The 17380-nt window shown below is 44.0% G+C and overlaps 1 protein-coding gene across 1 annotated transcript in view; it reads right to left on the bottom strand.

Annotated features, from left to right (window-relative positions):
* GRM5 (glutamate metabotropic receptor 5) overlaps nucleotides 1-17380 on the bottom strand; it is a 277861-nt gene that overhangs the window by 49091 nt on the left and 211390 nt on the right. The window contains 2 exon segments of the mRNA XM_068149504.1: nucleotides 4169-4175; nucleotides 16068-16303. Of these exon segments, the coding sequence (XP_068005605.1) occupies nucleotides 4169-4175; nucleotides 16068-16303 (243 nt within the window).

Below are 17380 nucleotides of genomic sequence, written 5' to 3'. Positions count from 1 at the left end.
GGCTCTCACTGGTGCACACACTGACCATTAAAGAAACCCCACCAACAATAAAACAAAGGCTTGAAGGAAGAGGTTCCCCTTACATATGTTGCTATGTGTGAGGTTCTAAATCTTGTCTCTCTTGGTGTGACTCAACAGAGATAAAATCACCTTTGCTGCTATTGATACTCTCTGGAATATGTATATTCGCCCTGTGAACACATACCTAAAAACTGTGTAAAAGATCTGAGCAGCTCCTGGCTTAGGAGAAGGAAAACACCCTGGGGCAATGCTGCTCTGAAGAAAAACAAAATACCAGGAGAGAAAAGGGCAGAGACATCAGCAAGTAGCCTGGAAGAAACAGACCAGGAGGAACCCTCTCTCCGTGTCCTAAGTTCCACCTGCTGCAACTCATGGAGCTAAAGAGGCTGCTCAGAGAAGGACTTGGACTTGGGAACTCTCCCTTCCCTCCTCCAGCAGAGGAAAGCACAGCCAACAGGGATGACCTCTCCTCCATGCCAGAACTGCAGCATCCTTCCTCCACAGACCCAAACTGTCATGGGGGTGAGGGGTGTGGTAATGTAATTCCTTTCCTCATCTCTCTCCCTCCTCGCTCGCTCTCTGTTTTCTTTCCCTCTCTCTCCTTCTGATCCATCCACTTTATTCTGTTCATAAATAGCCTCGAGAGCTGTTGATATTTTAGCCTTGTTTGTGCCTCTGATTTCATAATACAGGAATGTTCAAACAAACGGAGTCTCTTTTGCTCTCTGGATTGAGACACTATGCCGTTGATGCCTGCCTCAGCACAGCTCCACACCTCACAGGTATTGTTTTCCAGCTACTCCATGCATTTTTGTGAAGCATGTCATGGACATTATCACATAATATTATGAGCATGTGACAGAGAATCCAGGAAATTCTCACCTGCAGAAATGTCTCCAAGTTCTCAGAAATCTTTTGGTTTGAGATATAAATGCTCCCACAGGGTCTGTTCTGTAGTGACCTTGTAGCACAAGCCCTATAAGGAGAGGCTGAGGGAGCTGGGGTTGTTTAGCCTGGAGAAGAGAAGCCTCAGGGGAGACCTTATTGCTCTCTACAACTACCTGAAGGGAGGTTGTAGCCAGGAGGGGGTTGGTCTCTTCTCCCAGGCAACCAGCACCAGAACAAGAGGACACAGTCTCAAGCTGTGCCAGGGGAAGTTTAGGCTGGAGGTGAGGAGAAAGTTCTTCCCAGAAGTAGTAGTTGGCCATTGGAATGTGCTGCCCAGGGAGGCGGTGGAGTCACCATCCCTGGAGGTGTTCAAGAGGGGATTGGATGTGGCACTTGGTGACACGGTTTAGTAGTCCTGAGATGTTGGGTGACAGGCTGGGCTTGATGATCTTTGAGGTCTTTTCCAGCCTCACTGATTCTATGATTCTATGACAAGTACTTCAGTTTCAGAACTATAGAAACTATTCTGTGCAAACAGACTGACCTAGACACAACTCCTGTGCTAAAAGTTCCTGTTCTAGCATGTCTCCTACTTGCTGCTCTCTGCTGATGAAGTGAGGATGATGATGTAATGCAGGTGAACACATTAGAATGTCTGTAAAGGCTTTGATGATGTGGGTTAGGCAATGGCTCTCTTTACTGGTTAACCTTACTTTGTCTTTTAAAAGACAATGTCTAGATGTCTATTTGCTATTTAAGCTTCTGTGAAATACACAATACAAATTCATTCAGCAGCACCCTGAAGGCTTCCCTTTTTTTTTTAAGCCAGTGTTATTAATGACACAGATTCGCTCTGTTGGCAGCACCAGTCCAGCTAAGGAAGAGTAAGCTGGAGGTTTTCCGCCTCATATGTCATCAGTAGAGCTGCCAGCTGCACTCCAACCACCAAATCTTTGATACTGGGGAAGTGGGAAGTGTCAGAGATAAACAACTGCCATCAGCAGTGCTGGGAATTTGTCAGACACCTGTAAAGATTTGGCTCTGTAGGGAGAACAAAGAGCTCTACGAGAACATTTGCTCTTCTTTTATCAGTCAAGCAGCAATCCCTAGGAGCTGGGCTCCTGGGCAGCCAGAAGCAAAGGGAATGCAAATAACCTTCTCAGTCCACTCTGTGAGCATCTGTCTCCCACGGAGGCGCTGGCAAGCAGCAGGAACGGAGCTTACACCTGCCTGTCCGGGCCGCAGGGGAAGGCAGCGTGAGAAGCAGCTTATGCCACGAAAAGACTGATGTACAGACAAGTATTTTTTTTCTTGGAAGGAATGAAGACTAATATATAACTGGGAGGACAGCACTCATTTAGTTTAACAATATCCATCCAGAACTCAAAAGTCCAGTCTGACGCCTCAGCATCTTTGGTGGAGACAAGAATCTCCAAGTAGTCATTGATCCCATCGCAAAACAGATGCATCTACAAGCTCATTTTTTCAGTGGTGAACAAAAGCATCACACAATTCTAATTACTATAACATTTTGGAGTACTAAAAATATCAGGAAGGGTAGCAGAGATACACAGATCAAACCGAAAACCATTGTGTAGAGGTCAGTAAGTGAATGAGGGGGCTGAGAGATCATTTTTTCCCCTTCTGTTTTTTGTCTTGTTTTGTTGTTGTTGTTGTTTGTTTGATTTTGGTTTTGGGTTTTTTTCCCCTGGAGCTAGCAGTTAGAGTTCCAGTCAACATTAGGAGCAGGGATTAACATTTTGGACTGTTAAGTTACATAATAATGGCTGGACAGATGGGCAGAGTCCAACGGCATGAGATTTAACACATTCCAGTGCCGGGTCCTGCACATTGGCCACAGCAACCCCATGCAGTGCTACAGGCTGGGGTCAGAGTGGCTGGAGAGCAGCCAGGCAGAGAGGGACCTGGGGGCACTGGTCGTTGGTAGGCTGAACATGAGCCAGCAGTGTGCCCAGGCAGCCAAGGGGGTCAATGGCATCCTGGCCTGCATCAGGAACAGTGTGGCCAGCAGGAGCAGGGAGGTCATTCTGCCCCTGTACACTGCACTGGTTAGGCTGCACCTCGAGTACTGTGTCCAGTTCTGGGCTCCTCAGTTTAGGAAGGAGGTTGACTTGCTGGAACGAGTCCAGAGAAGGGCAACAAAGTTGGTGAGGGGTTTGGAACACAGCCCTGTGATGAGAGACTGAGGGAGCTGGGGCTGCTTAGCCTGGAGGAGACTCAGGGGTGACCTTATTGCTCTCTACAACTACCTGAAGAGAGGTTGTAGACAGGCAGAGGTTGGTCTCTTCTCCCAGGCAGCCAGTACCAGAACAAGAGGACACAGTCTCAGGCTGCACCAGGGGAGGTTTAGGCTGGATGTTAGGAAGAAGTTCTATACAGAGAGAGTGATTGCCCATTGGAATGCGCTGCCTGGGGAGGTGGTGGAGTCACCATCACTGGAGGTGTTCAGGAGGAGACTTGATGGGGTGCTTGGTGCCATGGGTTAGTTGTTTAGGTAGGGATTGGTTGATGGGTTGGACGCAATGATCTTGAAGGTCTCTTCCAACCTGGTTTATTCTGTGTATTCCATTCTTATAATCTTGAAATATCTCTAGTGGAAGAAAAAGCCTTGGCAAGAACACAGAGTGTGTCCCATTTGTTCTGTTCTATCAAGGTATTGCTTTTTCCTAATTAAAAATAATAGGCATCAAAATTGCAACAGTGGAGCTCGTGTGAAAGCCATATTAATTGAAATTAAGTGGAAAATTGAACGAGGGTATTACATTACAATCCACACAACGTGGTTTAACCAATTATTCATCCTCAAAATTAACAGCTCACAAACCATGCAGGTAATTAGAGTAGCCATTAGAATGAATCAGATTTGCATCAGCAGCAGTGTGTGTTACGAAACAATATTTCATCTGCTGGATTGTCTATGACTGCTTAAAAATGTAATAACTTAATTGTCACAGGAGCAGGTCTCCACTGTGAGTTGTGCTTGATTTTCACAGAATTATTCTGGCTTTCTTTAAAGGTTGAACATCACTTGGTTCACTTGATGATTTGCAATAAAGCTGCTCAGCTTTTCATAGAAGCTGCTGGCAGCTGCCAATGGAGTTGCAAAGGAGTGAGCTATGGTGAGGATTTTAATATGCTTCCTACAGCTGGAGAAAACATTTCCATGAGAAATTAACTGCCTCACTTTCCCTCATAGGGCAAATCCAACCTGCTATACCTGGCTGATGGTTCACCGTACCTCAAGACTATAGGAAAGGAGAACATCTCAAAAGATGAAACAAAAGAATGCTATTGGTCCTTAATATACCACAGCATGCTCTAAAACAAACAAAGAAACAAACAAAGAAACAAACATTTAAACAAACAGGATCATAGAATCAATAAGGTTGGAAAAGACCTCAGAGATTACCAAGTCCAACCTGTCACCCAACACCTCAGGACTAACTGAACCATGGCTTCAAGTGCCATGTCCAATCTTTTTTTGAACACCTCCAGGGATGGTGACTTCACCACCTCCCTGGGCAGCACATCCCAATGGCCAATTACTCTTTCTGTGAAGAACTTTCTCCTCACCTCCAGCCTAAACTTCCCCTGGCACAGCCTTAGACTGTGTCCTCTTGTTCTGGTGCTGGTTGCCTGGGAGAAGAGACCAACCCCCACCTGGCTACAACCTCCCTTCAAGGAGTTGTGGAGAGCAGTGAGGAAACTAGTGATTATGCCCAAATGAATACAGACAGTAATCTCTACTGCAGAACCTCAGAACCAATAAATACTAACACTTTATCATGACAATTACTGCAGAAATAATAATAATAATAATAATAATAATAATAATAATAATAATAATAATAATAATCATCTACCTCCTGCAACGCAATAATGCAGCATGAATCAAATCTTACCTAATGAGGAAAGTGGGACACGCTTGCAATCACCCATGATCAAACATTGTGGCATTCTCTGAGAAATGAAGGAATCTCAAAGGTTAGAGGATATGCACAGATGCCTCAGTTCTGGGTGTTGTTTTTATTCCCTTATCTGTCTTGCTTAAGTAATTTTAGTAATTAAATGAGGGTTTAACCTGTTCTTTTCCTGTCTGTGAGATCACAGAATCATAGAACGATGGGAGTCAAAAGGGACCTCCAGGGATTATCTACTCCAACCTCCCTGCCAAAGCAGGATCCCCCAGAGCAGGTCACAGAGGAACCCATCCAGACAGGTTTTGAAGGTCAGCAGAGAAGGAGACTCCATAACTTCTCTGGGCAGCTTGCTCCAGTGCTTTGTCACCCTCACAGTAGGATTTTTTTCTCATGTTGAGGTGGAACTTCCTGTGTTCCCCTTTGTACCTGCTGCCCCTTGTCCTGTCACAGGGCATCACTGGGAAGAGTGTGGCCCTTTCTTAGAATAGAATAGAATAGAATAGAATAGAATAGAATAGAATAGAATAGAATAGACCAGGTTGGAAGAGACCTTCAAGATCATTGCATCCAACCCATCAACCAATCCAACCCACCTAAACAACTAACCCATGGCACCAAGCACCCCATCAAGCCTCCTCCTGAACACCTCCAGTGATGGTGACTCCACCACCTCCCCAGGCAGCCCATTCCAATGGGCAATCACTCTCTCTGTTTGGGTTTCTTCTTGAAACCCAGTCTTAAAATATGTGCAACCATTGATAAGATCCCTTCTCAGTCTTCTCTTCTCCAGGTTAAATAGCCCCAGGTCTCAGTTTTTCATCATCAGACAAAGGTTCCAGCCCCCTAATCATTCTCATAGCCCTCTCTTGGACTCCCTCTAATACTTCCCCATGTCTCTTGAACTGGGGAGGTAGTCCCAGATTTGAAGTCACACAGCCATTGATGTCTACAAAATATAAAGTACAGACAAACCCTCTCCTTTCTTTGGCAGAGCAGAAAGGCCACTTGTACTTCAATTTCTCAGCTCCTTTGCATAATCCTCTTGTTTTTCCTCTGCTTAATGCACTGATAATTGGCTGGAATTTTTGGGTGTTACCATGCTATTTCTGAAATGAAAGTAAAATTATTCTAGATTTCATGGGAAATAAAAGCATGTAAATGTTTATGATTCTGCAGCTCATTCAGACATCTATATAGAGAGAGGATTCAGGTGAGCCTGTGCAATATGGTTTACTGCATTAAGTATCAGCTAAGGAATTTCCTGGCAGTGGAGCAGGTGGTTAATATCCTTCCCCCCTGGCCCCCCTGCTTAAATAAATATTCTTTATGCCTGGATGTGTCTGTGTGTTCCCAGCTTTATTATGGGACTGTGATTATCCCAGTGGCAAAGAACCATTTGTGAATGGTACAAACTCAGAGCTTCATAACCTGCACCTTTTCTAGGTCACTGCTGGGAGTGACTCAGTTCAGGTCACCCCAGCAAAACCACATCAGAGGATGAATGTGGGCACAGAGTGCTGCTCAGCATCGCCTCATGGGAGGAGGCTCGGTGCTGTGCAAATGCAAGGGCAGCAACAGAGTCTGAGCCGAGGCAGACTGAAGGTTGTATGGGCAGCTGGGCTGGGCTAGCTCGGAACCTGGGATTCACCAGCCGCTCAGAGACTGCCCAGGGCGAAACTCCTCCAGATTTGTTCTTTTCTGTTGTCACTTCTCCAAAGCACAAATATGTAGATGATGGAAGAGAAACATGTTCTTTCACCAGGAAAGTGATTCCAGCTGGCAAAGGTTCATTCCTGGGAGCTATTTTAAAACAATTAGTGTACTTAAGGGCACGGATCCAAGAAAGCACTTAAGGGCTGTGGCTGTCCCGGTGCCACGGGCAGTGCTCAGCTGCTCTCACGCCCCCGGCGCCTCCCTGCCTCACCAGAGCCCCTCTCCTCCGGTGCCAGTCAGGGCTGTGGCTCCCCCTTGTGGACACGGGGAGGGAGGGGAGCTGCTGCCAACAGTGAAATAACTCTCACAAGATCTCCCCCTTCCCTCAACACGGGGGAACAACAATCCCGCAGGCAAATCTGACCACCTTCTGCTTTTTCCAGTAATTAACATACAAATAAGGAAAAAAAAAAATCTTCAATAAAATTAGTAATTTTCTGGATTTTTGAGGTGAAAGTTGTCTTTTTAGGTTCCATATTTTTTTACCCCCAGGGAAAATGATATAGATATTCCCCCCACTCGTTTTTCTTGTTTCAAAACCTCATCAATCAGGGATGCTGCAAAGTGCAAAACTGCCCTGGTTCCATTTGCTTTTTCTGCTTGCTAACTTTTTTTTGAAGCTGAGAATGTTTTGAATTTTAAAGAAGGGAGAAAGGGTAAAGGAAGAAGTCAAGTCAGTAGGCATCTGTTTCTCTGCACCATTTTCTTAACACTGCACCATTTTCTTAACATTGCTAACATTGTGCCTTTTACAGAAGTCAGTTTTTGGTCATAAATTGCAAAGAAACACAGCCACCACAGATGCAAAAGTCTGGTAAATGCTAGCAGAAATTGTCCTGTACCTGCAAACAAGCTTATGTGAGGTATTTGAATCTATACAGGAAGTCAAATGGCTGAGAGAAAAGAATGACAGGAGTTACTCCAATTAACCCATCTGGTAAGAAATCTGTGCAATATGAATACATTTAATTAGCACAGAGTCACAGAGTCACCAAGGTTGGAAGAGACCTCAAAGATCATCAAGTCCAACCTACCACCACAGACCTCATGGTTAAACCATGGCACCAAGTGCCACGTCCAATCCCCTCTTGAACACCTCCAGGGATGGGGACTCCACCACCTCCCTGGGCAGCACATTCTAATGGCCAATTACTCTCTCAGTGAAGAACTTTCTCCTCACTTCCAGCCTAAACTTCCCCTGGCACAGCTTGAGACTATGTCCTCTTGTTCTGGTGCTGGTTACCTGGGAGAAGAGACCAACCCCCCTGGCTACAACCTCCCTTCAGGTAGTTGTAGAGAGCAATGAGGTCTCCCCTGAGCCTCCTCTTCTCCAGGCTAAACAACCCCAGCTCCCTCAGCCTCTCCTCCTAGGGCTTCTGCTCAAGGCCTCTCAGCCTTGTTGCCCTTCTCTGGACACGCTCAAGTGTCTCATTGTCCTTCTTAAATTGAGGGGCCCAGAATTAGTTACCTTTATTCTTAAGGCTGGAGAATCCTGATCTACATGTATGATAGTATTCATCTCTTTCAGATAGCTTTCAAGGTTCAGAAAGGCAGTCAGAAAGGGAACTTTCATACAAAGAATAAACCCACAACAGCATGGCGTATCATTAAATATATCTGATATATAGAAGGAGAAAGACAGGAATCATAAAGTGAAGGGAAATAGATTTAGCTTCCTAACCAGATTTTGGAGGAGTTTTATGAATTCAGCAATGAGAAGCCTGAAGTTATTGAAGTTAAAGGTGTGACAAAATCAGGATTGATGTATATCAAAAAGTCTTTCAAACAGGTGTTCCAGAGCATGAGGCAGGTCTTAGTCCCACACTGCCTCCTTTTCCAAGTAAAGAAAAATAAATAGTGAGAGAACTATGTAGCCTCCTGCCTCATATTATATCTGAAAATCCCAGAAATTCACATCTAGAAATTTCTGGACCTAACCCAGCAGCACTGTAAAAATACTGACAAACAGTTTGGGCTCCAGATCTGAAATGTGGGCCATAAAAATGAGGGCTGGCCCATCCTTCAGCTCGTCAGGGTCCAAGTATGAGAGATAAGATATCAAGTACCAAACTGTTTAGGTGGGTTGGATTGGTTGATGGGTTGGATGCGATGATCTTGAAGGTCTCTTCCTACCTGGTTTGGTTTATTCTAAATAAAGCTTGGTTTATTCTGCATGGCAGGGAGGATGTATTCAGGAGAATTAATTCACACTATAAACCCCCCAGAAATTCATCATGTCTTAATTTGCTCTCATTTGCAATCAAAACCTGAAAGCATAGGAATGCTAAGTTTTGTGAACATGAGGTTTAGATGTGGCACATACAGGAAATATCCTTCCATTCTACACAGGACTTACTTTTCATTGGCTGAGTTCTGATGAAACCAGCTTTGGCATTTGGGCTTCCCTTTAATGAGTAGATTGCTAGCATGCTGCAGCATAAAAACTAGGCAGTCATGTTTTATTCCTGAGTTCTCTCTGGAAACCCAGTAGGGCCATTTGTTAATTCAAATTTCTGTTCTTCTCAAACTGGGAATTTCTGTGGATCCTTTTGACCTCATTAAAAGTAGCTGAAGCTCCATGAGATTTAGGAAACAGGAAGACACTTTCTGCATTTACATTTCATGTGCCCTTCTGTACCCTGAGCTGCAAAACTTCTCCTGTATCCCAAATCTCTTTCTAATGCCCTTTTCTGATCCTGTTCTTAATGGCTTGGTGATGTATTGGATTCTATTCTATTCTATTCTATTCTATTCTATTCTATTCTATTCTATTCTATTCTATTCTATTCTATTCTATGTCTACTGGTCATCCTTCTTCTATGTCAGTTTTTGCACCCTAGGAAACAATGTTAACCTTGTGAATAGGCTGGACTTCTGCATCCTGCTAAGACACATTCAAATGCTGCTGCAAATCTCATTTCCCCCTCTTCAATCATGTTGAGCACGTTCTTCTGCCCTGCCTGTCCTTATTCCCAAGCATGTCAGACACAAGTTACTTTCCTCACTTTCAGTGCCCTCTGCGTTCCCTCTGTGATTGACCTTTGTGATTACCCAGTCTCCATCATTTCCCTTTGTGATTTCTACCTCTTTGAACCACAGTATTTTAGGTCAGGACCCTGATGTAAATACCTGTAGAAGTGACATGTCACTTTCCTTCCAATTCTTGTTTCCATTGTCCCTTTGCATGAAGCTACCATTTTAGTGTCTTTCTTTTCTTTATTGTTTTTTTTCCCCTGGTGTGTAATCTCTGCCAGTCAAACTAAGATGCTGCACTGCTGCATCAGCATCAGTCTCTGTTTATTTGCTCCTCTTGCACTTAGATCACAGACACTTGGGATGTGTATCCTGATTTTGCTCTGTGTTTAAGTAACACTTAAAAAAAATACTATTCCATCTGTGCCTCTCGCTTTTGTGCAGCATGGGAGAAAGGAGATCACTTAGCAGCAGGGGCAAAAGATTCATTTAAGAAACTGGTGAATGTAATAAATATGCTTCTGCTCCTGATGTCTTTAAAGACTTGACTTTGCCTGCTAATGTCAGCTGCTTTAGAGTTTCACAGCATACTGTGCTCCTGTTTGGTTTTGTTTTTGCAGTGCTGAAATGCATTTGAAAAACACCCTCACTAAGAGGAAAAGCTGCTAGGAATGTGAGTTGTGGTGAGGACATGTCTCTAGTAAAGCAAGCACATACACACCTTGTCTTCAGAAGTTCGAAAGCAGTCAAAACCAAAGGACTGGATTAGCCTTTTATGACCAGGAGATGGTCATTGAGATTTACTCACCTGGCTCAGCTTGCATATTTATTTACAAAATTTACTGAATTGTGGCCTTAGGTAACAAACAAATATCTGCCTGGTGCCAGAGGGGAAGCCAAATCCAATTCATGTCAAATCCCTGGTGGTCAGAGGCCATTACACCTCTCCTTTTACAGATGCATTTTGAATTCTTTGCTCTGACTCGGTGTTCAAAGGTGGTTTGTGGCAGCTCTCCTGTGGCATGGAGCTGATTATGCTGAAAATCAAGTCAGATAAGTCTGCAAACTTCTCACTTTCTGTAGTGCTCCAGCTGGGCAGAAAATCAATGTACTTAGCAACAGCAGTGACACCCATTTGGATTAAGTATGTTCAAATCTGCAAATGAAATGTGGGCTTGATGCTAAAATTTTCATCTCAGTGTGAGCTAAGTGCATGTGAAGGGTTGGAGACTTCTTACGCTTGATAGAAATGAATGAAGAACAATTCTTATATATTGTTTTAGGTTCTCTTTCTTTGGCTGATTTCACAGTTTTGTTGTGCACATCTTAATAAATTGTGTCTTCATTTCATAACAATACCTGCTTGGCACTGTCTGTGGAGAGAAAAACACCCTCACAAGGAGACATGGATTCACTAATGACTTCATGTTTTTTCGTCATGGAGTTAAATATGGCTGCTATTTTGTTAGGCAGGGATCAGGAATGAAACTACAATGGTTTAGATAACTAAATTAATAGCTAGAGCAGAGATTCAATCAATTATTTATTCAGAGTTCAACCATATCTCCTTGTGCTTGCATTAGAAGAATAGAATAGAATAGAATAGAATAGAATAGAATAGAATAGAATAGAATAGAATAGACCAGGTTGGAAAAGACCTTTGAGATCACTAAGTCCAACCTATCACTCAACACTATCTAATCAACTACATCATGGCACCAAGTGCCTCATCCAGTCTCTTCCTAAACACCTCCAGGGATTGTGACTCCACCACCTCCCTGGGCAGCACATTCCAATGGCCAATCTCTCTTTCTGGGGAGAACTTCTTCCTAACACCCAGCCTAAACCTCCCTGTCACAGCTTGAGACTCTGTCCTCTTGTTCTGTCACAGGTAGCCTGGGAAAAAAGACCAACCCCCACCTGGCTACAAGCTCCCTTCAGGGAGTTGTAGACAGCAATAAGGTCTCCCCTGAGCCTCCTCTTCTCCAGGCTAAGCAACCCCAGTTCCCTCAGCCTCTCCTCACAGGGCTGTGCTCCAGACCCCTCCCCAGCTTTGTTGCCCTTCTGTGGACACCTTCCAGCACCTCAACATCTTTCCTAATGAGGGGCCCAGAACTGGACCCAGTTTAAGTCATTTGTTTATATTGCTAACCTTTTGTTTTTGTTGTTGTTTTTACTTTCAGAGCAGCCAGCTTATGGAGAATATTTTTTTCTTTCACACTAAATTATTATTATTATTGCTTTCTGTAGAGAAACTTTGATTTAATAATGACCTCACCTGTCAATACCCAACAGCTTTATATTGACCTGTTTATCTATACCCCAAGAAGTAAAGAATGTCTTGCCTTTCAGTGCAACACAACCTTTTTGTTTTTCTCCAGTATTTCTCAGTAAACTCCATGCCTTTAATTGGAATTGTCCTGTGCAGCTGCTGGAGAAGAGAATGCATTCAGGGAGATAAGCTACAGGGCACAGTCCTGTTTTCTTATCAGGGTAAATCTGATGCAGCACTTGGATATTCATCATCGTGCAGAAACTGTCAGGACAGCCTATGAAATGTTTTTGACCATTGAGGGCAAGTTTTATCTTTACAATACTGTGAAGCCTGTACTGATGGCATTTGAAAGTCAAAACCTTGAGTGCGTGAAGTTAAGAAACCAAACACAAATGTGGGAATTGGTAGAGAAATGTGACTTTCAAAGTCATATATATGAGGTAGGGAAACGAGGTAGGAAGAAACCTCCTACCATGATAGCATCAAAAATTGATGTTAATTTTGAGGTGAATCTCCCAACATCAAAATCTCTCCCTTCTTCAGTTCTCAGAGAATACAAGTTGTGTGTTTCCTGCTAGTAGAAGCACAAAGCTGCCTAACTTCAATGGTTCTTTACTTTACTATATTTCCTTGCCCAGTATTGAGGCTATTATGAGAAAAACAGCATAGGTGTCCTAACACTCGTGACACAAAACATGGCATTGATGAAACCTGACTGTCACCTTCCTGGCCAGCCTTTCAATTTCCTTTATATTCATTTTTAGAGATCAAAACTATAAACCTGAGTAAGGTGATGACTAACAACTGCCTGTGTGAAAACTGCCCTGCTTAAATGGGCAGCTCCAATTGGTTGCTGTGCATAGTGTGGAGTCACCATCACTGGAGGTGTTTAGGAAGAGACTGGATGAGGCACTTGGTGCCATGGTTTAGTTGATTAGATGGTGTTGGGTGATAGGTTGGACACAACGATCTTAAAGATATTTTCCAACCTGGTTTATTATTCTATTCTATTCTATTCTATTCTATTCTATTCTATTCTATTCTATTCTATTCTATTCTATTCTATTCTATTCTATTCTATTCTATTCTATTCTATTCTATTCTATTCTATTCCATTCCATTCCATTCCATTCCATTCCATTCCATTCCATTCCATTCCAATCCATTCCATTCTTTGCTATTCCATTCCATTCCATTCCAATCCATTCCATTCCATTCCATTCCATTCCATTCCATTCCATTCCATTCCATTCCATTTCATCCCATTCCATTCTATTCCAGTGGTGTTAATCTGTGCAATTCCACAACTGAATTAACATTTTCAGCCTTACAGCAACAAGGAAGTATTAAAGCTACTACAGTGTGATGTTCATTCTTGTACTACAGCCATCATTGCTCAGCACTAAATACAACAATAGAGCTGAAAGAAAAGGTATGAGAACAATCTATTTGGGAAATGAGTCCTGTTCTCTTTTCACGCTTTGCAAGTCAGCAGATTATGATGCTTGCACATTTCTTTGTGTGTTTGGCATTTTCAGCTCTGATGAACCTATTTGAAGTGTGGTTCATTCGGGATGTCTTTGTGGGAAACCTTCCAGTGATGAATGCTGTTCAAATCAAGCTGTTCGAGCTTTATGATTAAGTTGTCTTATATCCATGACTGGGTGGGTGACTTAAATGTCTAAAATAACAATAAAATAACAATATCATCTCCTTTGCATCCTGGAGACTCTTCTTTTTTTCCTTTTTTTTTTCCCCCTGGTGATTGCTTGTGTTTGAGGCACTACAGAAGGCTCTGCAGGTATCTACATTTTACGGTTGCCGATCTTCCATATCAACAAGAAATGAGCTCCTCCCAGTGCTGGTAAGAAAGTAAAGAGATAAAAAATCCCAGAAATCCAGAGAAGTCAGGTTGAAATGTCATTGCTAGCACAGCACACTGAGAGAAGCCAGGTCTTCATCAGTCAGTATCCAGTCGTGGCTACTGTACTGACATCTCGGGCAAACCATTTACATTATTATGGGGAAATCAATGCAACTTGCTACTCAATATGCAGTGCCTGTCAGTGGTGCAAATAAAACCGTGTCAGGCTGTGTTGAAGGCTAGAAGAAGAAAAATAATGGAGAAAAGTCTGTTGAATGTTGCAGGTGCACACTGAGATTCACTAAATTCAGTTTCTGCCTCAGCCACAAAATTCTGCCACCCTTTCCAAATCGAGAGAAAGACTTGGGACTGTGAAGTGGGACTTAGGTAGAGCTTTCTGTAGTGTAAAGCCAGGGCTTTAATCCTTAAAGTCATTTGTGGTCTCACAGGTGTATGGAAGATGTAGATGTTTTTAGGAGAGAAGGTCTTATGATTTGGGTTTGGGCTAGAACAGTGTAGAATAGAATAGAATAGAATAGAATAGAATAGAATAGAATAGAATAGAATAGACCAGACCAGGTTGGAAAAAACCTTCCAGATCATTGAATCCAACCTATCACCCAACACTGTCTAATCAACTAAACCATGTCACTGAGCACCCCATCCAGTCTCTTCCTAAACAGGGGTGGTGACTCCACCACCTCCCTGAGCAGCACATTCCAATGGCCAATCTCTCTGTCTGGGAAGAATTTCTTCCTCACATCCTGCCTTAAACTCCCCTGGCACGGATTGAGACTGTGTCCTCTTGTTCTGGTGCTGGTTGCCTGGGAGAAGAGACCAACCCCCACCTGGCTACAACCTCCCTTCAGGGAGTTATAGAGAGCAAGAAGGTCTCCCCTGAGCCTCCTCTTCTCCAGGCTAAGCAACCCCAGCTCCCTCAGCCTCTCCTCTTAGGGCTTGTGTTCCAAACCCCTCCCCAGCTTTGTTTCCCTTCTCTGGACTTGTTCCAGCAGTTCAACATCTCTCTTAAACTGAGGGGCCCAGAACTGGACACAAGACTCAAGGTGTGGCCTAACCAGTGCTGAGTGCAGGGCAGAATGACTTCCCTGCAATACCTTATGTCTCAGCACCAGCAGGGTACCCATTGTCTTAATACTGCTTGGCATCTCATGAAATAAAGAGTAATTAACACAAGTAATCAAGATAAACAAACAAAAATAAATCACATCTTTCAAAGAGCAAAATGTTGTGGCAGCTTTTGTTACAATTTATACAACTTAAGGAAAAAGATCCTCTCCAAATGGCATTTCTTGAAGTGACTCATGGCTGAAAGAAAACCTAATGAAATCTTTCAAACCAGCTAGTCTTCCATCTGAACCACACCAGTGATGATCATTACCATATGGACCAGATAAAATTTTAGCATATTAACTCTCTTGGGGTTCCAATCAGCTAAAGCAAGATGTTTAGTCCTGTGTCAGAACAGAAGCACTGAGTTTTGTATTACAATACTTTTGAAACTGTTTAGATGCCTGTTGATCCAGAGCAGTATCAAGTTCTTCAAATACAGAGAGCAGTGAGGTGCTGAGGCACTGTCCCTTTGTTTCTTTAGAGATCTGAATACCTTTTAAATTCTGCTTGTCATAGTTTTAAATAAAGCAAGGATTGCAATGCCTGCCTCTTCCCTCCCAACACCACTCACTAGTCCTAGAATCATTGAATCAATAAGGTTGGAAAAGTACCTCAGAGATCATCAAGTCCAACCTATCACCCAACACCTCAGGACTAACTAAACCATGGCTTCAAGTACCACATCCAGTCCCCTCTTGAACACCACCAGGGATGGTGACTCCACCACCTCCCTGGGCAGCACATTCCAACAGTGTCTCAATGTCCTTTTTAAATTAAGGGGCCCAGAATTGGACACAGGACTCAAGGTGTAGCCTAACCAGTGCTGAGCACAGGGCAGAATGACTTCCCTGCTCCTGCTGGCCACACTATTCCTGATGCAGGCCAGGATGCCATTGGCCTTCTTGGCCACCTGGGCACGCTGCTGGCTCATGTTCAGCCTACTATCGGCCAGTACCCCCAGGTCCCTTTCTGCCTGGCTGCTCTCCAGCCACTCTGACTGTAGCCTGTAGCACTGCATGGGGTTGCTGTGGCCAAAGTGCAGCACCTTGCACTTGGACTTGTTGAATGCCATCCTGTTGGACTCTGCCCATCTGCCCAGCCTGCCAAGGTCCCTCTGCAGAGCTCTCCTACCCTCTAACAGATCAACTCCTGCTCCCAACTTGGTCCACCAGATCAGGCAAGACTGGTCCAACATGAGCTGTTTAGACCTTCGATGGTTAATCGCAGTGATTTATAGAGCAGGAGCACCAAATCCACTTACTTGTGCAAGTTTTGTTGTATTTGGGGTTCTCCTGGGGGAAGCCTTCCAGCCGGCACTGGAACCTGTGCTGCCAAAATTCCTGGAACCATGGATTTCGGTGATTGGTTTCCGGCCGAAGCTCTAAGTAGTAATCATCAAACCATTTCACATCAGGAGACTGGAGCTTGATGGTTATTCCACCAACAGCCTCATGCTGATATCCGTCTGTCACGTCGTACCTGTCTGCCCAGCCGTCACTGCAGGGATAAATGAAGGAGAGACAACATTAACCATTCTGAGGAACAAGCAAATAAGAGTCCTTAAGATGTGGTGTTTAAGAACACACACTCACACCTGGCATTCTACGTCAAGCACCTGCAATACTTCTGCTGAAAGAACTCAGCATTTCCCTTTTCCTTTTCCTTGAGCATGCTCGTTGTTGACACCTTCTATTTCATCCTCCACCTCAGGTCATTGATACTACGAAATCACAGTTCCTGAAATCTGTCATGTGCAAACCTGTGTCTGCATCACACTGAGCCTCCCTGAGCTTTGGGGAGAAAATTGTGGCTTCAGTGTTTTGCTGATGCTGGGTTGACACTGCTCTTACCTGAAAGGAGGTGTCCTTGCAGACAGGACCCCTGGAACATGTCCAGAGAAGGGCAACAAAGCTGGGGAGGGGTTTGGAGCACAGCCCTATGAGGAGAGGCTGAGGGAGCTGGGGTTGCTTAGCCTGGAGAGGAGGAGGCTCAGGGGAGACCTTATTGCTGTCTACAACTACCAGAAAGGAGGTTGTAGCCAGGTGGGGGTTGGTCTCTTCTCCCAGGCAACCAGCACCAGAGCAAAAGGACACAGTCTCAAGCTGCACCAGGGGAGGTTTAGGCTGGATGTTAGGAAGAAATTCTTCCCAGAAAGAGAGATTGGCCATTGGAATGTGCTGCCCAGGGAGGTGATGGAGGCACTGGAAGAGGTTAAGAAGGGACTGGATGGGGTGCTTGGTTCCATGGTTTAGTTGATTAGATGGTGTTGGGTGATAGGTTGGACTCAATGATCTCAAAGGTCTTTTCCAACCTGGCTATTTCTATCCTATCCTATCCTATCCTATCCTATCCTATCCTATCCTATCCTATCCTATCCTATCCTATTCCTTAGAGTGCAAAGGGCAGGCCTATGGTGCAGACCACAATGGAACATGGCACAAAGAGCCAGAAACAAATTTTAAATGGCCCTGCTCAAGTAGAAATCCCAGCTTAGAGCTGAGATGCTGAGACAGCATGGCATTGCATCTGAAGCAGTAAATCCTCTCTGCAGACATGACTAATGAAGCTGGGCAG

Source organism: Melanerpes formicivorus, unplaced genomic scaffold (genome assembly GCF_026170545.1).
Source record: "Melanerpes formicivorus ecotype bairdi unplaced genomic scaffold, bMelFor1.0.p_v2 SCAF_1, whole genome shotgun sequence".
NCBI lineage: Eukaryota > Metazoa > Chordata > Aves > Piciformes > Picidae > Melanerpes > Melanerpes formicivorus.
This window is presented reverse-complemented; position numbering and strand designations above follow the sequence as displayed.